The following is a 24,065-nucleotide window of genomic DNA, read 5'->3' on the forward strand; positions in this document are numbered from 1 at the left end:
AACAAAGTTCCAATTTTTTTTTTTTTAATGTTATAGAATCAGCCTGGCGAGGATACTGGCGAGCGGCCCCTGGAGCAAAGTCCCTACGGTCTTCTGAAAAACAACCTGCCTTTCACACACGAAGAATCTCCAACGTGTGTTTATTCTTACCAAAGCCACAATTCCTCAACACACGTGTTCCTCGAAAGTAGTAAGCTATGAAGGAACTGCAAAAATAAATTACGGCACCTCCACAGGATGGAACACCCTGGAACCGTCAAAAATCATGTTCCTAAAGGACATATGACAACCGCAGGTGGCAAGAAGTACTCACTGTCACCCGTTAAGTAACAAAGCAGGTCACAAAAACCACATGGGCCAGAGAGCCTGTTTACAGTGTATTGTACACAACCAAAAATTGCCAGAGGCAAATACACTAAAAACCAAACCGTGGTCAGCCCATGGGTATCACTTCTTTTAGTCTTTACACTTTCTGTAACATTTTCATTACTGGAGAAAGAAAGATATTCAGAGAAGCCACCTGATTAGTTTTGACCAATTGCTTCCCTCGTTTGACATTCCCACAGCCACAGAGAGCCAACAGCTTCGGCCTTGGGCGGCGAGGAGGCCTGCGCTCCGGATGGACCATCCAGCTACCACCCATCAGCTAAAACACGGACAGTCCCGAGGGAGCCCAGGGACTGCGTCACTAGCACCCTGGCTGGTAGGAGTCTCCTGTTTCCTCTGACTCCGTGCTCGCTTCCCGCCCCGTCCCGCAAGCTGAATCTACCCTCTCTGAAGTCACACACTAGCCTGTGCTCAACCAAGTGACCATCCACAAAATCCCAATAAGCAAGATGAATCCAGGGGCCCGACCGAAGCAGTGGACGGCAGGCAGCCCTCTGGGACACCAGTATCTCTGACTCATCACTCTCCTCGGCTGCTTTTTCTCATCCTTAAAGTGTGAGCCAGAGACTTCGAGAACGTTCTTTTTAAGCGACGGAACTTCTTCTAAAGACTAAAACTACATGCTGTGTAGATGAGATAAAATCAGGGCTGCTCTGGTTGGAGGCATGGAAGATGAGGCAGAGCTCTGCTTCCTCCTCCTCCCCCTGGCGGAGCCCCCTGACACCGGCCCAAGGAGCTAAATCGAGATGACGCCCCCCCCCCCTGCACGCACGGGCAAGCTTACCGGTCGACAGCTATGACCCCGAGCGTGAGCATGCTGGCCGAGCTGATCAGCAGGTACAGAAGGGCAGAGAAGTTGCACCAGACCACGCCGAAGATCCATTCCCTCCGGATGGAGCTGGTGGCCACGAACGGCAGCACCAGCACGGACAGCAGGAAGTTGGACAGGGTCAGGCTGAAGACGAACTTGTTGCTGAGGGTGAGGAGGTAGGACTTCTTGTACAAGGTGACCACGATGACCAGGTTGCCCAGGCAGACGGAGATGGTGATGATGATGATGGCGACGAAGTCGGTGACGACGACGCCCTCTTGGCCACCCTCCTCCGTGAGGTTACTCAGCTCCTTCCTGTGGCCGAGGGAGGAGTTGAGGCTCATGGTCAGGGCACCTCGGCGTGCGGTGGGCAGAGCATGCCGGACGACTAGAAAGAGAAGGTGGGACCAGGGCACGGGGGAAAGCTCATCAGGTCGCGCCCTATGCACTGGAGAGAAGAGCAGCGGAGCCCCAGTTCTGCTGCCCGTCCGGCGACCCTCAGCCAGCCTTCCCCACTGGCCTGCTGTCTCCAGCCGACGTCGTGTGCGGCTCCGCGTGGCGGCCTCCTTGAGCGAAGTGCTCGTCCAGTCTAAACCATCCTATTCGCTTTCTCCCAAGGCCAGTGGGTCCAACCCTGTCATGTGCTTAGGAAGCACCTGCAGCGCCAGCCAAAGAGCTGATTCTCGGGCCCCCGCCCAGACAGGCTGCTCCCAGAGACCCGAGGTCCAGCCTAGGAGTCTGCGTCGTAAACCAGCAGGGGGCAGGCGATCCTGTTACAAATGGTCTCTGGGGGACGCGCTGTGGGGAACTGCCTCTTTGGGGCCCCTGCAACTCAGGGAGGTCCCTGAAGCAGCATCACTGGCAGCCTACGGCTCAGCCACACCTCTGGCTTCCTGAATCAGAATCTGCATTCTAATCCCAGTTGATTCCTGTACCCGTTAACGTTTGACAAGATTATCACAGAGGGGCGCCTGGGTGGCTCAGTCAATTGGGTATCTGACTCCTGATCTAGGCTCAGGTGATGATCTCACAGTCCTGGGATTGGGACCCACGTGGGGCCCCACATGGGACTCCCTGCTGGGTGTGGAGCCTGCTTAAGATTCCCTCTCACCAGGGCACCTGGGGGACTCAGTCAGTTGAGCGTCCAGCTTTGGCGCAGGTCATGATCTCTGGGTTTGTGGTTCAAGCCACGCACTGGACTCTGTGCTGTCAGCGCAGAGCCCGCTTCAGATCCTCTGTCCCCCTCTCTCTGCCCCTCCCCGCTGGTACACGCTCGCTCACTCTCAAAAATAAACATTTAAAAAAAAGATTCTTTCTCCCTCTCGCTCTGTCCCTCCCCTGCTCACACATATTTGCTCTCTCATTCTCTCTCTCAAGATATATAAACGTTTTTTAAGAAGACCATCAGAGGAACTAATGCTCCCTGAGCAGGGTCTCAACAAGGGCAATCCATCCTGAAACATCATCACTGCTCTTGCGAGACATGGTGCCGGGGGCCACGGAGCCCAGCGCTAGTTCTAAACGGGTAAGTGCAGGCTCCCGGCCCACAGACCCCACGCTCTACAAGGCGCAGCCCCTCCGCTGAGGAAACTGGCGCAGAATCTCGGCTAAAGCGCAAGGTTGACATGTAACCATTAAATCCTACAGATGCATGTCCCTCTAGAACTTTCGTCTACTTTAACCAGCCAAAAAATCCAACAGATCACTTCCCCCAGCTGCTCCTGTTCCCAACACACAGAAGACACCAAAGACTTCTCTCCATGAGCCAGATGACAAGGACCCTGGTGCCTGTACTGCCCACACACAGCGCAGAGCCTTCCCCGCAGCCCCAGGACCCCACGCCTCTGTCCAAAGCCTTCTGGCCTTCTGGCCACAGGGAGCAGGTGGGTTAGGAGGCAGCCCTTCTTCCCCTCCCAGAAGTCTTGGGTGCTGGCTAGAAAGCTTCCCTTTACAGTGAGCCTGACAGTGGTGGGTCAGAACCACAAACCCGAGGCTGCTGGCTTGAGCAGCACCAAATAATTTAAAAAAAAATTTTTTTAACGTTTATCCATTTTTGAAGGGGGGGACAAAGAGAGAGGGGGACACAGAATCGTAAGCAGGCTCCAGGCTCTGAGTTGTCAGCACAGGAGCCCAATGCGAGGCTCGAACCCACAAACCGTGAGATCATGACCTGAAGCCGAAGTCGGATGCCCAACTGACTGAGCCCCCCAGGCGCCCAGCACTGAATAATTCTAATCCCCCTCCTCCACCTGACAGTCTTTATTTAAATGCTTCACAAGTTTCTTGCTTTCCCTTCTCCAGATTTCGTCTCCCGGGTTCCCAATACAACTTCCAGACTCTTCATTAATTCAGCTTTGGACTTGTTCACAGATGACTAGGACCCTCTTGGTCTGTGGTCCCCAAAACTGAACATGCCATTCTGGATGTGGTCTGGTGAATGTCGGGCACAAGGGGGCAATTTTCTCCATCACTAGGACAATGTCCTGTACTGCTCCCTCTAAGAATGCATTTTCTTTCAGCAACTGTCATCGGTGGGGCTTAGCTAAGTGTGTGGTCAACGAAACCCAAAGCTTAAATAGATAGATAAATAGATAGATAACATACATACATACATACATACATATATACATGTATGAATTTCTGTGAAGGCAGGTATCCCAAATTTTGAACTTATGGAATTAATGTTTTTAAGCCTAAATACAACACATTATTTCTACTAAATTTTATTTTGTGTATTCTGGCCTATATTTCCAGGCTGCTGAAATATTCTGAGTTTTGATTCAGTTATGCAATTTGTTACTTACTCCAGCTTTGTGTGATGAATATACTCTACAGGTACGCCTTCTACCTATAAAGGCTGTAAGGTTACTTCTGGGTTTTGTCTTTATTTTGTGAGTTCTGTATATTGTTAACTCTTTTTTTTTTTTAAGTTTATTTATTTATTTTTTGAGAGAGAGAGAGATTCCCAAGCAGGCTCTGCACCAGCAGCGCACAGCCTGGTGCGGGCTGGAACCCATGAACTGTGAGATCATGACCTGAGCCAAAACCAAGAGTCAGGCATATAACCGACTGAGCCACCTAGGTGGCTCTTTTTTTTTTTTTTTTTAATGTTTATTATGTATTTTTGAGATAAAGAAAGCGTGAACAGGGGAGGGGCAGAGAGAAAGGAGGACAGAGGATCCAAAGCAGGCTCTGTGCTGACAGCAGAGAGCCCCGTGTGGGGCTCGAACTCACAAACAATGAGATCATGACCTGAGCAAAAGGCAGACACTTAACCAACTGGGCGTTTGTTAACTCTTACAAGTAAATTATTAATTGGGTCTTAATCTCAAAATAAAGGTCCCACATAAGCATATTATTCTTAACTGTACAAGTGAGAATATGGTGGTAAAACAGATTTTGAGTCATTTACAAATGACGAGCTAGGAGAAAATGTTTAGAACTTATGTCACAAAGAAAGGACTAATCATTCTAATTTATAAATAATTCCAAAAAAATAGAAAGGGTGAAAAAAACAGAAAAGTGAGCAAAAGATATAAACAGAGACAAATGTAGTTATCTGAGGAGATCGACGTTAACTAGACTTTTGTGGGCATCATTTCACCATATATGCATCCATCAAATCATCTAGTTGTACACCTTAAACTTACACGATGTTAATGTATCAATTTATATCTCAATAAAACTGGGCATGAAAAGATGTAAACAGTTCACAGAGATACCAATCGTACTTAAAGATATGAGAAGATCCCCCATTTAAATGAAAACAAGAGAAATGCACACAAAACTACATAAAGATACCGTTCCTTCTGTTTCCCACTCTGCTGGTGGGGCTGCGGGGAGAGGGCACCCCCCGCGTTCCAGATGTGCACGCAAAAGGGAAAGCCCAGGGGAGGGGAAAGTGGCAATATCTAACAAAGCTACACAAGCATGTAGCCTCGGACCCAGTGACTCTATTCCCACGTATTGGCCTGAAGACAGAAGTTCATGGGAAATAACAGATGCAAGGGCACCTGGGTGGCTCAGGTGATTAAGCACCTCACTCTTGATCTCAGCTCAGGTCTTGATCTCAAAGAGTCGTGGGTTCAAGCCCTGCATAAGACTCTGTGCGGTGCGGGAAGCCTACTTAAAAACAATTAAATAAATAAATTCTTTTTAATTAAAAAAAAAAAAGAACAGACGCACAAAGTTATTCTACTCATTGAGGCACTCATTTCTTAAAAAATGGAAAAATGTGAGAAAGAAGGGAAAACAAGACTATATCCATACATAAATATGCATAAATACATGTTTACTTACGCAAAAAGAAAAGCCAGAAAGAGAACCAGAAACTAAAGTATAGATGGCAGCAAAACTTCTCTAAGTATTTAATTTTACAGTTTTGATTTTTGAACTGGGTAAATATTTTATATACTAAAAAATGTTAAATGCAAATGGTTGCAAAAAGTAAACAAAAATATTGCAAACAGAAAAAAATAAGCCTAACAAACAGCAGAGGGATGACATAACCATACAGAGAAAAAATTACATCAAGTAGCGTTTAAAATACAGTGTTTTGCAACAGCCCAAGTATGGAAAGAGCCCAAACATCCATCGATGGATGAATGGATAAAGATGTGATGTGCACGCACGCGCGCGCGCGCGCACACACACACACACACACACACACACTGGAGTATTACTTGGCAATCAGAATGAAATCCTGTCATCTGCAACCACGTGGATGGAACTAGAGGGGATTATCTAAGTGATATCAGTCAGAGAAGACAAAGACCGTGTAGGACATCACTCATACGAGGACTTTAAGACACAAAACAGATGAACATAAGGGAAGGGAAGCAAAAATAATACAACAACAGGGAGGGAGACAAAACATAAGAGACTCTTAAATACGGAGAACAAACAGAGGGTCGCTGGAGGGGGTGTGGGGGGGAGGGCTACATGGGTGAGGGGCATTAAGGAATCTACTCCTGAAGTCACTGTCACACTATATGCTAACTAACTTGGATGTAAATTAAAAAAACTAATTAAATAAAAATTTTAAAAGAGAAAGTAAGTAGGATGAAAGTGGTAGCAAAAACAAGCCATTACTAGAAAATTCTAATGCTGAGACTCTCCAAGACAATTAAGGACTTTATCATAAAAGCATAAATAAGGATTTACCTTTAATTTAAGTGATTCTCCAAGTAACGTTCCCTTATAATCTGTTGTGTATGTCCAATCATATGGATGTTGTTAATGGCTTTGTAATTGAGTGTAGAGCAACCGAGCACACGTTTGTGGGAGAAAGGAGCCATGGATTATGTGAGCGGGAAAGGAGAGGAAGAACCCTGTGCTGTTAGACTGGTTACTAGAGGCATCAGTGCAAAGTCCTGATCCAAACAGACAGAAACAGGTCCAAGAAAATTTCCCAGAATGCAGTCACAAAGATTAAAAAATTGAAACTAGGGGCGCCTGGGTGGCTCAGTCGGTTAAGCGTCTGACTTCGGCTCAGGTCATGATCTCACAATTCGTGGGTTCAAGCCCTGCATCAGGCTCTGTACTGACAGCTCAGAGCCTGGGGCCTGCTTTGGATTCTGTGTCTCCCTTCTCTGTCCCTCCCCTGCTCGTTCTCTGTCGCTCTCTCTCAAAAAATAAATAAATGTTAAAACTTAAAAAAAAAAATTGAAACTATAAAAGGCAAATGAGAGAATGAACAGGAAGTACTTTATTACCCAAGCAAAGCAGAATATTTGTCACTTATTAAGGGAATCATATCCGGCAACCAGGTGGACTCAGGCTATGTGAACATCTTTCCCACTCCAAAGTCATAGAAATGCTGGGTTAAATATGACAAGGAAGGAAGGGAGGGAGGGAGGGAGGGAGGAGAGAGAGAGAGAGAAAGAAAGAAAGAAGGAAAGGAAAGGAAAGGAAAGGAGAAAGAGAAAGAGAAAGAGAAAGAGAAAGAGAAAGAGAAGCGTCCAACTTCGGCTCAGGTCCTGATCTCACAGTCCATGGGTTTGAGCCCCATGTCGGGCTCTGTGCTGACAGCTCAGAGAGCCTGCCTCGCTTTCTGTGTCTCCCTCTCTCTCTCCCCCCCCCCCCCCCCACTCACTCTCGGTCTCTCTCTGGCTCTCAAAACTAAATAAACATTTTTTTAAAAAAAGACTCCTAGGGTTGAGGTTTTTATGTGGGAGGGTGACTATGAGTTGCACAAGGCAGAAAACTGGAACCAATTCCCTGTATAAAGTGTGGGTTCTAGAAGGGCTGCCCCCTCCTTGAAAAAGAGATTAGAGGGGCACCTGGGTGGCTCTGTTGGTTCAGTGTCTGACTTTTGATTCTGACTCAGATCATGATCCAAAGGTCCGAGCCACACATCAGGCTCTCTGCTCAGTATGAAGCCTGCTTAAGGTCCTCTCTCTCCCCCTTGGCCCCTCTCCCTCTCCTTCCCTCCCTCTCCCACTCTCGCTCCAATTAAAAAAAAAAAAAGGATTAGAAAAACTCCTCCCACTGGCAAAGGGAAGCAGCAAAAACACAATGATTTACCTGAGGCTCTGGGGAGAGCATGAAAAACATTCCTCTAGGAGAAATCAAACACGAGTCGTGTGCCATGCTGATGAGGGGACCAAATCTATGCATTCTGCACGGGGCAGAAATGCAAACTAATAAATCCGTGTAAAAATTAATGCTGAGAGAAGTAAACATAAAATGGTTCTGTAGTGAATTTCTACATTTACAAAATAAACACTCAGTGAAAGGGAGTGCACACAACTCACAATGAGGGAGCGTCAACAGAACAAACAAAAACAGAAGAATTAACACTCCAAGAACTTAAATTAATAGAAAAAGATGAACGAGACTATAAAATAAACACAATTAAAAGCTTTCAAAAGAAAACATAAGAACCATAATGAAAGAATAAGACATCATGAAAAAGAACCAAACAGAAATTATGGAAATTAAAATCTTAGTTGTTAACATTAAAAACTCAATGGTCAGGGGCACCTGGGTGGCTTAGTCGGTTAAGCGTCCGACTTTCACTTAGGTCATGATCTCGCGGTTCGTGGGTTCGAGCCCCGCGTCGGGCTCTGTGCTGACAGCCAGCTCAGAGCCTGGAGCCTGTTTCAGAGTCTGTATCTCCCTCTCTCTCTCACCCTCCCCTGCTCACGCTGTCTCTCTCTCTCTCCTAGAAATAAAAAAAAATTTCAATGGTCACGCGAAACAGCAGATTTAGCTAAAGAGAAAGATGGTAAACTAGGAGACAGCTCTGAGGAAATTACCCAGAATGCGATTAAAGATTAAGAAACTGAAAATAGGAAAGAAAAGCCAAGATTCACGACAGACAGGATAAGATACAACATATGTTCAATAGAAGTGGTAGCAAGAGAGATTAAAGAGAATGTGGGTAGCAAACACTGCTGGGTGCCTACCCCACAACCACTCTGGTTTTTCCTCCTTACTGGCAGACCTCTGACTTCGTTTTGGGGTCCAGTCCTCCTCCTAGTGACTCAGAAGGCTGATCCTATCCCTAGTTCTGGGAGCTAGATCCTGACTGGTCTAACGTAATCACTGTGTCCTTCCCCCTGCAATTCTGGCAAAGAAGTCGGAGAGAGAAGCATGGGGATTAGCAGGGGTGGAAATGGGGATATCTGGGAAAAGCGGCTGTGATCTCACGAAGACACTGGGGAGAAAAAGCTTTTCCTAATGTCGCTAACAGCAAAGAAAGCACAGGGAGGAGGTAGCCATCTTGGCATCCTCAGAGGGGCTAAGCTAGCGTGTTGAGCAGAAAGGTGAATCCTTGGGCGGCTGAATCCTCAAGTCTCTTCATCCTGGCTTCTTGTTATGTGAAATAATACATTTTAATAATACAGCTTAATCTACTTAATGTGAAATAATATATTTTTTAAAAAACGACTTTTAGATCTATTTTCAGTGAGTATAACAATACTGTTACTTGAGTCAAAAGCATCCAACTTACATTGGGTTGGATCTACACTGTCCACATCAAGGTTGACACAGTATTTAAAAATATGACTGAACATTTTCTAGAATTAAAGAAACATAGGAGGCCTCAGAATGAAAGCACATATCAAAATCTAAGAGTAAATCAGAAAAAAATCCGCACAAGGCACATCACAATAAAAAATGTCAAACACCAAGATACAGAGAAAACAGTAAAAGCAAATTTTTCTATAAAGAAGTAACAATTAGGGGCACCTGGGTAGCTCAGTCGGTTAAGTGTCTGACTCCGGCCCTGATCATGATCTTGCTGTTCCTAGTTCAAGCCCCATATCGGGCTCTGTGCTGACAGCTCAGAGCCTGGAGCCTGCTCCAGATTCTGTGCCTCCCTCTCTCTTTTTGCCCCTCCCCTGCCTGCATTCAGTGTCTCTCTCAAAAATAAAGAAACATTTAAAGAAATTTAAAGAAGTAACAATTAAAAGCAGCAGCATCCTCTCCTTTTGAGGAAAACAGAAAATAGAGGCCAGAAAACCGTGGAGCTGAGGAGAAGAACTCTTGTCCTCAAGTTCTACATGATCATTCAGGAGAGGGCACAAAATACTTTGAAGCAAACAAAAGCTGGGTGTTTACTCTGTCTCTGACTGCAAGATCCACCTGAAGACACATTTCGTGAAGGAACCCGAACCCAAAAATAAGGGCGCGAGAAGCAACTGTTAGAAAAGAAAATGGTAAATATATGGACAAATCTGAATAACTGCCAAAAAAAAATTAAACTGAAATTTAAAAAGTTAAACATCAATGATAAATCTTGTAAAAATAGCTAATTTGGGAGCTTTTGAAAACAGGGGGAAATGAAAATGTGAAACAAAATGGAAGCTATTAAAGGCATTAGAGTAAAAGCAGTCCGGGGGAGTAGGTGCTCGGGGCAGAAACTTTGGTTCCGGCTCTTCCCCCGGCACCTGGACGTGTGCCTGGCACACAGCAGGTGCGCTCCATCGTGATCTGTACACGAATGACTCGCTTCTGAGAGTTTGTTACTGGTAGGTCTAATATGAGCGTCAACAACGCGAAGGTTACCACGAAAGAATGAAAACAGGACACAAGAGTTCAATCCAAAAGACAGGGGAGAAATGCATAAAGTACTGCTGGCCCTTCCCCCTCGCCCCCCCCCCCCCAGGCCCCGGGCTGGCGTGTGGCCCAATGAGCTGCCCACCAGGGAGATCCAAAGTCCCGGCCTCTGCCGGGAGGCCCTCAAGGGGGAGGCACAGGCCCCAGCAAATCTCCCAGGGGGCACCTTAAACGACCCAGAGAGAGGGCGTCCTGGCAGGCAGCCAGCTTCCCCAGGGCCTGACAAGCTGGGGCCCATTGATGGAGGGAAATGCACGCCTGACTCACACTACGGCTGCGCGGACCCCCGGCCGCCAGACACAAGGGGCTCCAGGACTCCCACACCCCCGCGTCCTGCCCTGTGCGGCACCTCCCAGACACAGCCCGGGGGGCCGGTGACTGGGGTTCCAGCAAACCGTCAGAGTTACCCCAGGCCGGGAGCTCGCCCTCTCAGGTCCCCAGGGAAGGCTCGGTGCCGCAAGGCCACCCCTCCTCCAGAACCCCTCGGTCCTCTCGGCCATTCCCAGGGACGGTGCGCGCCTGATGGGCCAGACTGCCGGCTGTGGCTTCAGGTCATTCAAAGCCAAATCCTGACACTCAAGCAAGCGATCGATATCATTTTGGCTTAAAAAAACAAGGCAGCCTTCCAGAAGGCTGAGACAGGTTATCTACTGTGTTCTATAAACTGGTTTGCGTCAAAACTTCCAAGAAGTAATTCTACAAGTACCTCGATTTGCAAAAACAGAATGACTACGATGTGAGGGTGGATTAGGCAGAGAGAGAGGAAGACCCAGAATCCGAAGCAGCCTCCAGGCTCTAAGCTGTCAGCACAGAGCCCCACACAGGGCTCGAACTCATGAGCAGTGAGATCACGACCTGAGCCAGACCTGAGTTGGACGCTTAACCAACTGAGCCACGCAGGTGCCCAGTGCAAATTTGGATGCTGACGGTCTCAGCTCACAGTCTTACCTAGAACTCTGATTCTCCTCGACTTGTAGTGGGCGTCCTTCCTGCTCAGGCTGCGGTCGCCCGGAATTTGCCAGAAAACGACGATGTGGCCTGGGGGTTAAGTGCACAGGCGCTAAGCCAAACTGCCTGGGTTTGAAGCCCAGCTCCTCTACTTACTAGGTCCATGCGCTCAGGGGACTCCCGTTCCTCATCTAGAGGAAGATGGTCCTCCTCACAGCTAGGGCGCCGTCTAAGCGAGTTTCCGCTGATTCGTACAAAGTGCCTGGAGCAGCATCGGGGCGAGGGGCTCTCACTGCTTGCTCGTGGGAGCACCTGAAGGGTTTCCTGATTTCACTGTGGGACGGGCTCCTTCCTGCACGATTTGGCCACGGCCACACGGCCCAGGACTCTGGCTGGAACAGCTCAAGGACAGCCTGGCTCCCACAGGTTGGGAGGCTGAAGGAATGCGGGCTGGGGCTGCGTGGCCACGTGTGGCGCTGTGACGAGAGTGCTCCCAGGCGAGGAAAGCTGCAGGAATGACAGCCACACGTGCTGGCCGAGTAACCCGGGACTGTGAATTGGCGCCTTCTCTCGGGTGCACCTTCTCCTCCCGTGAGGCCAACTGAGCAGGTTTCCGTCACTTGCAACTTAAAGAACCCCAGCTAATACTCGGGCACGCCACGAGCTGCATACAAAATGGTGGGACCCCTTTTTTGGACATCAGTAGCAGGAACCTTCCGTCTTCCAGGGTCAGGCCGACTCCTCAGGCACCGATCCGCCTACCTCAGCCTCCTTCTTAAAACCTTATCCTTTCCTTCTGGCTGAGTGACCCGTGGCCACTAGTGCCATGGGCTTGCGTCTGGCAGTGCACAGCCCGCACCCCCCAGCGTGCAGCCTCTCTGGGATCAGGAGATCCGTGTCCCAGTCCACAAGCCACTACGAAGAAAGGGAGGCCTTCCCTGCCCCCCAGAGCCGCTTATACGTGAGGCCACCAAAGGAACGGCCCGAGAGCCCGAGGACAACCAGTCCAGGCCCAGGTGGGTGCGGGGAGGCCACGGTGACAGAAGGTGGCGGTTCTCTTGACAACAATCTAACAAGGGGCTGCTGGACATGACAAGGCAAATCCGTCCTCCCCAGAAGTCTTCTCTAGAAAGATAATTTCTTTCTGTAAAAGGCAGAAGGCTGTCTTCTGACATTCTTAACTACACCCAAGCGGGAGTGCTTCACACTCACCCCCGCAGCCACCCACCGTTAAGAAGAGCCTGAGCGGCCTGGATGCTGGGACCACCAGACGCCCTCTTCTAAAGAAATTCAATGCTGGGGCGCCTGGGTAGCTCAGGGCGTTGAGCGTCCAACTCCGGATCAGGTTATGTGATCTCACGGTTCGTGGGTTCGAGCCCCGCATCGGGCTCTGTGCTGACAGCTCAGAGCCTGGACCTACTTCAGATCCTGTGTCTCCCTCTTTCTCTCTGCCCCTCCCCTGCTTACACTCTGTTTTTCTCTCTCTCTCAGAAATAGACAAACATTAAAAAAATTAAAAACAACAACGACAAAAATCAAATGCCGGGGAGGTGCACAAGAAGTTCAAATAAACGACCCCCCAGGGAGGAAGTGCTCCGACACGCCACTTCAAACAAGCCCAGGTGAGGTGAGGTCACTGTCGCGCTATTTTGGCAGCTCTCTCAGGGGCTCTTCATCTCAGCCCCTCCCAGCGCTTTTGACACATCAATCACCAGCTGGGGGGGGGGGGGAGAGCCAGGAAGAAGGTGCTAATAACTACCTTGTTGCCCACAGACGTACCTGAGACACAGCAAGCCCCTGCCCCCCGCCACCTACACGCCGGACCACACACCTCGTTGAGAGCCAGAGAGAGATCACCAGCTCCCTGGGTCTCCCCCACCCTCCCCCGGCACGCGCAGCTGGACAGCCCAGAGGCTGCCACCCTGCACAGCGCGCTCCGCCCTTGTCCCCACAAGGGCACCACAAACCCGGTAACGTCTTAGTTCAAAATCTCTCACTTCACATGCAAAGCAGGCCTCAGCTCCGGTCTGCTTGGGAAAATGGGCATTTTTTCTGCACCAGTGAAGGAAAAAAAAAAAGCTACAGTTAAAGCCCCAAAGGACCTTAAGTTCTGAGTCCCCGGCCAAGTTCCTAGTGTCAGCGGGAAAGTCCTGGCTTTGGTCCCCTCCGCAGGGACACTACCCACCTGAGCTCCTCACTGCCCGTCACCACAGCCTCCCCAGGAGACTGGGGCTTCACCGACTGTGTCCCCATCCACAGGGGTCGACAAGGAGTCTGCCTGACATCTTTCCAAAGTCAAGCTCTTGCTCCTCAGCACAGACCTTTCCCAAGGCTCGGTCCTTGATCCGTCCCTTTCTCCCTACGCCCTTGAGAAAACACGCATTTCCAGGTGTCGCTTAGTTACTTTTCACTAATCATAACCAGTACTTGCAAAATCCTGTGCAACGTACAATGTGTCCTTACGTGCATCATCTCATTACATCTCCTGGGTAACTTCTGGAGGGAGGAATTACTCTCCTCCCCGTTTCAGAAAGGCAGCGAAACATAACGGTTAAAAGCATGACCTCCGGAGCTAGGGAGCCTGGGTTCAAGTCGCAGCTCCACTACTTACTGGCTCTGTGACCCTGACATGTGACTTACACTCTCTGGGCACCAGCCTCCCCTTCTGTAAAATGGGGATAGTACTCTTGATCAGGCACCTGCCTAATAAGGCTGGTGGGGGAAGTCAATGAGTTAATATTTGTACGATGCTTAGAATAGTGTTTGGAAATACGTGTTTGCTAAATAGACAAAACGGGGAAATTGAGGCTCAGAAAGGTTAAGGGCCTCGTTCAAGAGAACAATAGGTAGTAAACTCAGTCCTGTGGCTGTGAGATTACCACCTGTCTCCCCTCCACCCACTCAGCACAGAAGATTCGCCATGGACTGGCTCATCTACACTCCAGATTTCTGACCCACCAACCCCCACCACGGGCCTTCCGTCCAGCCAGCCGTGCTGTTCCCACTTCCCAACGCTTTTGCTTCCGCCTGTCCTCTCCTCGGAATGCTCTCCCTGTTTCTGGGATCGATGAATAAAGATTCACTAAATCCAAAATATGTTGCTGATCTACAGGTCTAATAACTGTCTTGAAAGAGAGAAGGAAACAGACAAGTAAATGGGGCAGTGGGAGACTGAAGCCTAAAGAACAAACAAAAAATATACCAAGTCACGACGTGGAATTTGGCACTGATTTCTTGGATATGACATCAAAGGCAGAGGCAGGAAGAGAAAAAAGAGACAAACTGGACTTCATGAAGACTTAAAAATCTGTACATCCAGGGATACTGTCCACACCCACAGAATGAAAGAAAATATTTCCAAATCATATATCTGATTAGGGATTAGTATCTAGAATATATTAAGAACTCCTAAAACTCAACAACAACAATTCCCGTGTCCAAAAAAGATATATGAATGGCCAACAGGCACATAAAAGATATTGAGCGTCACTGAGCGTTAGGAAGAGTAAATAAAACTACAAGAAGATATCATCTCCTACTCATCAGAATGGCTGCCGTAAGAAAAGAAAACAGAAAACAAGTGTGGGTGAGCGTACGGAGACACTGGAGCCCTTCTGCACCGCTGGTGGGAACGTATAACCCGACAGGGGCGCCTGCGGGGCTCAGTCCTTAAGCGGCTCAGCTCATGATCTCCCGGTTCCCGAGTTCGAGCCCCGCGTCGGGCTCTGTGCTGACAGCTCGGAGCCTGGAGCCTGTTTCGGATTCTGTATCTCCCCCTCTCTCTGCCCCTCCCCTGCTGCCGCTCTGTCTCTCTCTCTCTCTCTCAGAAATAAATAATAAAACATTAAAAGCCGCACGAAGTTTTCCCAAGAAGTTAAATGCGGAATCCCGTACAATCCAGCGGTCCCGCTTCTGGCGATAAACCTCAAGTACAAGCAAGTCCCTAAGAGGTCCTCGCGCAGCCGCGTCCCGGTGACGACGCGAAAGCACCCCAGGGCGCCCCGCCTGCCGACACGTCACCCGCTCCGCAGGCGGCTCTGACAGCGGCTCCCCCGCGGCCCCGAGGCCCCGTGCCGGGCGAGGAGACCGCCACAGACCCCGACGGATCGGGCGCCCCACTTACTGGCGGAGCCCGCGGCGGTCGGACCGCAGGGCCAGAGGGCTGCAGGCGGGCGGCCGGGGCCGGCGGGACCTGACGGCCGGAGCGGGACGGCGGCGGGAACCGGCCCAGTCAGCGCGCACAGCGGCTCGGGCGGCAAGTGCCGGGGACACTCCAGCGCGAGAGGACGCGGAGAACGCACTTCGGGGGCCCTTCTCTCGGCCGCCGTCCCCACAGCCTGTGGAGAGTCACCAAGTGAAGGCGGCCGAGGAGCGAGCGCCTCAGGCGGCACGTGGGGCGGGAGGCGCGGCTGCGTGGGGGGCGGCGACTTCACAAGCTCCTCCCCCAGCGGCGACTTCCTAGGGCTGCGCCTCCCCCACCCCCAGCGATCGCGCTGCATCCCCCCCTGCACCCTCAGCACACGGCACACCCCCGAGCCCCCCGCCCCCCAGCACACGGCACACCCCCGACCCCCCGGCCCCCTCAGCACACGGCACGCTCCCCTGCCCCCCCCGCCCCCTCAGCACACGGCACACCCCCGCCCCCCCCGCCCCCAAGCACACGACAAAACAAAACAACTTGCTCCTCAGACTCCTCTGCTGCCGGTTCCGTTGAGCAGGCTGGAGACTGAGGAACGCCGCGTCCTAAGCCAACTTGGACTCGGAGCCACACACTGTCAGCTGAGTCGTTTCAAAGGGCCACCGGCCTCGCTCCCAGGCCGGCCTCTCGCGGTCAACACGGGCGGGGGCCGGCCTCCCGCAAAGCCCGCAAACCGCCCGCGGCAGGGTCGCCACAGCTCTCGGCGCCAGACTCCGCAACCGGGAGGCCGAGCGCAGCCCGACCAGAGACGCCCTCTGGACACGGGGCACCTGCACCCCAGCGGCCCCGGGGGGAGGACGGGCAGAGCCGTCAGCGCGGAGCCTGACGTGGGACCCGAGTCCATGACCCGGGACGCCACGACCTGAGCGGACACTTCACCGACTGCGCCACCCGGCGCCCCGCCTCCACCCAAAATCTATGAAACTAATGAATCCAGCGAATTCGCAGGATACAAATTAACATACAGAAACCCGGTGCATTTCTATACATTAATAGTAAGCTATCAGAGAAAAATTAAAAAGCAATCCCATTTATAACTGCATCAAAAGCAATATAAAACCTAGGAAAAAATTTAACCGAGGAGCTGAAAGGCCTTTACTCTGAGAACTATACAACACTGATGAAAGAATCCTCTTCAGATGACACAAGTACGGGTAGAGACGCCCCAGGCTCACGGACTCAGGAATTAACATGGATGTTTATGTATCGCTGAGAAAGAGCGAGCCAGAGCGTGGGCGGGGAGGGGCAGAGAGAGACAGAGGGAGACACAGACACCACGCCGACCCCAGGCTCTGTGCCCACAGCTCGAACACGGGAACCGTGAGATCATGACCCGAGCCGAAGTCGGAGCCTTAACTGACGAGCCCCCCAGGCGCCCCTAGTTGTACACGTTTTAAAGTAGTATCACTTCTGAATCCTTTTTTTTCGTTTTTCTCCTGACCGTATCCGAGACACGTCCCCACGGATAGCCCTGCTGAATACGGGAGTCCCTCCCGCCCTTTCCACACACAGCTGGTTCCTGGGCACTGCTCGCTCCCCTTCCCAGCCCTCGCTCAGCCACCCCTAAGGTTTCCTGAATACCTCCTCTGTGCCAGGCTGGGACACGGCGCTGAACAAGGTACCAAAACCTCTCCTCTCCAGGAGCTGTGTGTGACATAGCTTTGTGTGAGCCTCACAGGGAAGGGGACACAGACAGTAAACAATGAATATACTAAATAATTCCAGACGGTGCTAGATGCTATGAAGAAACATACAAGGGGAAAGAAGAAGGAATGGGTGAGTGGACTAGGAGTCGGTGGTCAGAAAGTCTCTCCCAGGTGATATCTGATCAGAGCAGAAAACAATGCAAAGGACTTTCAGGCGGATGAAGAGCATGTGCAAAGGCCCTGAGGCAGAATGAGCTGGATGGGTTTAGGGCGTGGTGCGACCACTGGGGCGAAGTGGAGGAAGGGGAAACAGCCGACCGCCGAGTAAGGGGCGGACGAGGGAAGACTCCACGGCCAGGTGCGGGGCATGGATGAGAGCCCATGCGTGACAGAGGCCCCCAGAACAGTGTGACTGACAGGTTTAAAGGGCCGCTCTGCTGCAGGGTAAAGACCAGATGCAGCGAGCGCAGGGGCAGGGACACCAGTTAGCCCAGGGGACAGGTGAAGGCTTGGACCAGGCCTGTGGTAACGAGGTGGCCGGAAATGAGCAGATGCATTAACCCCCACATTTCGTAACTAGGAGCGGCCGCGTTAGCTTACGTGATGACATCGGAGCTCAAGAGTCACATGCGTAATTTCTGGCAGAGCCCAGGTGTCCTGACTGCCCTCCCTGGCAGTCCCGGGCTGGGTGGGGGCACAGGAGGCTGGCAGCGACAGGAATCCTCCGGAAGGCGGGCCCAGAGAAGCAACAGTAAGGGGCCTGCCTGCTTTGGGCAAGGATGACCTTCCTTGGGCTCCCACAGCACCTGCCCGTCCACCAAGTCATTTTCTTCTGAGACCCGCCCCGCCTCACCCCTGCTGCTCTCCAATGCTTCTCCCTCCTCCCTTCCTCTCCAGGCTTACAGACCTGCAGTCACCCCGCCGGTCACTGTACCGCCACCCAGGGCGCCGCAGGCAGGTCCCTCCTTGCCCATCTGCAGACCTTTTCCACATCTCTTCCCTTTGCTGGGGGGGGGGGGCGCCCCGAGTTTCCTCTGCAGTCACCCTCCGCAGACCCGCAGTTCGTGCGTCTTCGTGGATGTGACACAGGACTCACGCCCCCGGTCAGCTCACAAGACACCAGGGCCTGTTGCTGGGGCAGCTGGGGGACACACGGCTCCTGGCTCCAGCTGGCCTGGCTCCTGCAGCGCCCGCCGCCATCGCGAGGGGGCACCGGGGACCGGAGAGGCCTGGGGCCCCTGGGGGCTCAGGTCATGATCTCACGGTTCGTGGGGTGGAGCCCCGCGTCGGGCTCTGTTCTGACAGCTCAGAGCCTGGAGCCTGTTTCAGAGTCTGTGCCTCCCTCTCTCTCTGACCCTCCCCGGCTCACACTGCCTCTCTCTGACTCTCAAAAATAAATAAGTAAAAAAAAAAAAGAAAAGAAAAGGAGTCCTGATGAAATCATTTGAACCTGGAACCCAGGCCTGAAGCCAGACACACACTTTTTTTTAACTCCATAAGCTTTTTTATTTATTTAGTGAGTGTGTGTGTGTGGGACGGAGGGAAAGAGAACCAGCAAGAGAGACAGAGAGAGAGAGAGACAGAGAGAGAGACAGAGAAAGAGACAGACAGAGACAGAGAGAGAGAAAGCACTCCAAGCAAACTCCATGCTCAGAGTGGAGCCTGACACGGGGTTCAATCCCTCGACCCTGGATCATGACCTGACCCAAAATCAAGGGTCAGACGCTCCACCAACGGAGTCAATCAGGTGCCCCCACTCTTGACCAGTTTGGTGACGTGAGCCAGTAACGTTCCCTTCTGCTTAAGCCAGCGTGAACCGGAGACTCCACACCTCTGTACGCACTCTCCCTATGCCCCCCTACACAGCGATGACTCCAAAACCTCCATGTGTATCCCGGACAACTCTTCGGAGCTCCGGATTCGTATCTGCCCACCTAGTAGGTGTTTTCCCCCACGTGTCACGCCCAGGCACCTCCACGCAAACCGGAATTCATCATCCCTGCTTCTACCATCTCAACACGCTACCCTTCGTGGTTTTCTCTACCCTAGAAAATACATCACCACCCACCCAAAGGGCTCCAGACAGGAACCTAGGCCATCACGACACCCCTGCTAGGCAGTCCTGACGGGGCAAAGCCCGGACCCACCTGAGCTGCGTGGCTTTGCCGAGACGCGCGAACACGTCTGAGCCTTGGATCTTCACGCGGACTTGCCAGGTTTGTGAGGAGCTGCATGTAGAGCAGTACGTGTCGGTGGCTTCCCCTCCCCGTCAGACACCCAGCGCCCCGCTAAACCCTGACTCACAAGTTCATCGCCACGGTCATTACCCCAGCCCACAGCCTTGCCCGCTTTCCCGCGAGGACTAGCGGGCGTTTCCATCCCATCGCCCCCCTCCCTGCAGGCCTGCTGGACCGACAGACTCCTGACCAGCCCGCTGGCGCCGTGCCCGGCTCTGTCACCTGCAGAGCCTAGTCCCGGGCACAGACCCCACTGCGGCCCTCCGGAGCCGCCCCCACGTCTCCCGACCTCCCCACAGCTGCTCTCCACGGCTCCGCACCCGTGTGTCTGCGCTCAGGATGCCCTTTGTCCCTCTTCTCCCGCCTGGTGAGGGTGTTCGTCCTTAACGCCCGATGGAAAAAATCCCTCTAAAAATGAAAAGACAACAGAGATGCCACACTGGCTAAGGAGGCTCACAGGCAAATTCAAACCCTGTCTCTCCAGAGGAGGAAATCTGAAAAAAAAAAAGGGGGGGGGGGGACAGGAAAGAAACAGTAATTTTAAAATACTGTTAACTGAAAGAAAAGCAAAGAAAGAATGGTGAGGGACGAGAAAACGTAAGAACAGTTAATCTCGCAAGAGGAGAGGACTTTGTAAGCAAGACAGAAAACTTGGGGCTCGCAGAAAAGTAAGTGGTACAGACTCATCCACGTACAAGGTCCTCACTTCTGCACAGAAGTACGGGAAGTAAAGCTCGGGAAGGAAACATAAAAGGCAGGATATTTGATTTGTGAACAAGAATGAAAGTCCAGGTTTAGAGAGAGCCTCAAAAACTGATGGAATCACAAACAATTCAACAGAAAGAATGGAAAAGGATTTCATGGGCGATTTGAAGGCGTGTAGATCAATTCAGCTTTTTCTCAATGTAAACTTGGGAAAAGCTAAATTGTGCAGAACTTTGGTAGGGAATGTTCTCTAAGACATAGGTTGTTTGTTTGTTTGTTTGTTTTAACTCCATAAGCAGTATAGGGTATATTATATGCCACCGTATTTTGTTCTTTAGAGGGAGAACACAGAAGACGCATTTTATTTGCCTACAGATGCACAGGCCATCTCTAGAAGAATACACAAAAACTGGCAAAATTAATTCTATCCAAAACTGGGAAAGAGAGGGCTGAGAGAGGAGGGAAATATTACCTTTTATATCCTCTGAATGTCGTGCTTTATAAATACTACCTATCCCTAAATGCAGTGCCCCAGCTTCTACCCATCCCCAAATGAGTAAACCTAAGTGAGTAAATAAATTCAATCTCTTTTCTGCACAATCACCAGATCCCAATAAACAAAGGGAAGTCTGCTTAAATAAATGTTAAAAATAATATACCTTCACCTGCTTCACTTGGAGGAATATGTTTTATCCAGAAATACTCTCACGTACACAGATCCTGGGGATGCATCCCTGCCCTGCGGCCAGGGGCTTCGCACAGGCCCTTCACCCACCCGCCTCATTCCTCCAGAGCCGCCCGCAGCCCCCCTGTAGGACCCCCTGTGTGTGCCCGACCTGGCCGGGAGGGGCCCAGCTCCCTCCAGGAGGGGGGCTCACGCCACACTCGGGGACAGATGTGGGGTGGGGTGGGGTGCCTGGGTGGCTCAGTCAGTTATGTGTCTGACTCTTGGTTTTGGCTCAGGTCTTTGTCACACAGTTCATGAGTTCAAGCCCTACATCAGGCTCTGCACTAATAGCACAGAGCCTGCCTGGGATTCTCTCTCCCTCTCCCTCTCTGGCTCTCCTCTGCTCTGTCTCTCAAAATAAATAAACTTAAAAATATTTATAATTATAATTAAAAAATGTATCGCATATTCACCCAGATTTCCAGACTTGGGGGGCATACACTTAGGCACTGAAGAAAGCCTAGAAGATAATACATTTATGGTGGTTCCCTCTGAGGTGAGGAGACGGAGTGGAGGCGAAGTGGAGGGAATTCTATTTTCCTCTACATTTCTGGATTTTAAAAATCTGTCATAATAATTCAAGCTTATGAAAAAGCATACTCTAGGTATGCTTTCCTTTTAATGTTTTATTTATTTTTGAAAGACAGAGAGAGACAGAGAGAGAGTCAGAGGGTGAGCGGGGGAGGGGCAGAGAGAGAGGGAGAATCAGGCTCCAGGCTCTGAGCTGTCAGCACAGAGCCCGACGCAGGGCTCGAACCCACGAACTGTGAGATCAAGACCTGAGCCAAAGTCGGATGCTTTACGGACTGAGCCCCCAGGCGCCCCTGTAGCTATGCTTTCCATTATTCACCCAGAGGCGCAGGGTTGTAAGTGGCGGGCTGGGTGCCGGCTGCCGGGCTTCAGCTTGTGCCCTTGAACCAGCGCTCTCACCTGTTTCCTGAGTGAAAACAAACACGAATCGAATGTGCCCCCTTCGTGTTTTACCCCCAACGCATAGAAAACGCCTTCCTTTGTGCTCCCAGCTTCCGGAAGGAATGTGCCAGGGCCGCCTGCTGGACCCGGAACCGGCCAAGGAAGCAGGAAACCACCAAGTGGTAATAAGCATCGTCTTGGTGTAAGACTGGAGCCCGACAAGACGGACTGAACAAACGACGCGCCCCGTCATCCAGTCAGCCCTTCCTCCAGGCCCCCGCCAGCGCTGGGAGCTATCTCCAGTTCCGCTGATGTTGTTTGTTCTCGAAGAAACCAGCTAGAAGACGCCCCCCCCCACCAGCCACGCTCCATCGCATCTTAGAGCGGCAGCAAGTCCTTCCTAAGGTCTAGCCGCAGGCAACGACCGGCCCGCACACATAACCTGCCTGCCCTGCACATTCTGAAAAGTGTTCTCGATTAGTTATCAACTTCAAAAACGTGAGATTTTTTTTTTTTCCATAAAAATTTACAGCTTCCTTCAAAATCCAGGTCAAGCAACAGTGTGCTGGAGCTCGGATGCACTCGCACCCGTCTCTTCACAGGGAGGGTGTGCCCCCCTCCAGCAGCACCCCCAGCACACACACCCCCGCCAGGAGCCCCTGCCAGCAGCCCCCCCCCCACTAGCAGCACCCCCCACCAGCAGCCACCCCCGCCCCCCGCCAGCCCTCCTCCTACAGGCAGACCTCCCGACCGGCCGGCCGGCCGGCAGCAGAGTTGACACTACAGAACTGTACCTCCTTTGGCGGACATTTAGGTCAGTCCCAGTTCAGCCCATTCTGCCTTTCAGGAACACAAAGAGCTCAGCCCCTCTGACCACAGGGTCCTCCTTCGTCTCTGATACTCCCACCGCTCAGGGCTGCAACACAAGGGGAAGGGGTGAGTACCTGAGGCCTTGCGTTTAGTTCCTCAAATGCCAAGCAGGCCGCTCTGGGAGGGGGTCCCTAATCTCCTCCTCACACGGGTGGCTTTGGGACAGGGGTGGGGGTCCTGAGCCCGAGCACCCGCCTGTGCGACCGAGCTGACATCAGAAGGCCCGAGTCTCGTCCTGGCTCCACACTGCTGGGCCAAGGACTTCCCTCTCTCGAGTCTGTTTCTCCACCTGTGAAATGGGCTAACAGCACTTCCCTGTTCAGTGAGTGAAACAAACCAGTGCGGACCAGAGGGCTTATAAACACGCTACAGGCACAAAGTGAGACAGGTGTGGACTAGGAAGAGGGGCGCTGTGGGACACAGGACAGGAAGGGGGGACACAAACCCCAGTTCAAGAGAGGAGGATGAAGGGCCGTGGCCACGTGATCTGAGGTCCCTCAGGCCCTCTCTCCCCCCCCAGGGCCTGGGGGTGCCTCTCTCTCCACCGGTCTCCCTATCATCAGGACGAGCCACTTTCTCCGCAGGCAGTAGCCCCCCCCCCCCCCCCGCGGCTCGTTTCCAGCCCCAGGTCACAGGGAGGGAGGCTGGACTGGACCGGCCATGCCCCCCCCTCCCGGCCTCGAGCCCCGAGCACCCTGGGGCGGGCCTGCCAGTCACGGCGCTGAGGTCGTTTCCCCCCGAAACCGCGCCGCCTCGCTACCCGGCGGCGGGGAAGATCGAATCACCTTCTCTTGAAAGCACTTGGCAAAGACGCACGAAAGGTACGAGAGCGAACAAAACAGCCGCCGAGATGCGATACAAAGCGCTGCCAGCGCACGACCGTGCGGCTGCTGGAAAGCAGACCTCGGGCGAGCGCCCCGGGGCGCCCCAGCTACCCACACACTTCCCCGCCCGCCGCCTTCGTCAGGAGGTCGCGCGGGGCTAAGCCGCGGCCCCCCGAAGGCTGGCCAAGTCCCCCCAACGCCAACCGGACCGCCCTCGGGCGCCCGGCTCGGCCCGGCGCCTTCTGGGCGCGCCTCCCGCCCAGGCTCGGGGTCACAGCGCCCCGACCCCGACTGGGAGGCCGGGGCTCACCTGGTCCTCACCGACTCCGCCGAGGGACGAGGCCGCGCAGCCCCCGCGTGTGTCCCCGAGCGCGGCGCGAGCCCGCCGCCCAGGGGGAGCTCGGCCCCTGCCGGCCCGCCGGGCGCGCACCCGGGGGGGGGGCGGGGGACGGCGCCGGGGAAACGGGCGCGCCTGTCCCGAGCCCCCGACCGCAGGGCAGGGACGCGCCCCCCAAGATCTTCCCACAAAGAGCTCCGGCTCCCCACCCGCATCCGGAGCGCGACCCGGAGCACGGCCCCTACCTGCCCGCGGGCGCGGAGGAAGCGGCGCGCCGTGGGGGCGGGGAGGCGTGGGGGAAGGGGCGCGGAGACCCCCCCCCGCCCGGAATCCAGCCCCGCCCGCCCTGCGCCCCGCTCACCGCCGCTCAGGGCCCGGCCCGGCCGCCTCCCGCCTC

The 24,065-nt window shown here is 52.6% G+C and overlaps 1 protein-coding gene across 1 annotated transcript in view; it reads right to left on the reverse strand.

Moving 5' to 3' along the window:
* The window catches only part of GPR161 (G protein-coupled receptor 161), a 44,461-nt gene extending 20,732 nt beyond the window's left edge, over positions 1-23,729 (reverse strand). Inside the window, exons 1-3 of the mRNA XM_039241885.1 lie at positions 23,642-23,729; positions 22,432-22,553; positions 1,172-1,586 (exon numbers count right to left, since the gene is read on the reverse strand). Coding sequence (XP_039097816.1) covers positions 1,172-1,586; positions 22,432-22,447 — 431 coding nt within the window. The 5' untranslated portion in view covers positions 22,448-22,553; positions 23,642-23,729. The remainder of the gene's footprint in view (positions 1-1,171; positions 1,587-22,431; positions 22,554-23,641) is intronic.
* Between the last annotated feature and the right edge of the window lie 336 nt (positions 23,730-24,065).

The sequence above is a fragment of the Hyaena hyaena genome, unplaced genomic scaffold, assembly GCF_003009895.1.
Source record: "Hyaena hyaena isolate Hyena2069 unplaced genomic scaffold, ASM300989v1 scaffold_201, whole genome shotgun sequence".
NCBI lineage: Eukaryota > Metazoa > Chordata > Mammalia > Carnivora > Hyaenidae > Hyaena > Hyaena hyaena.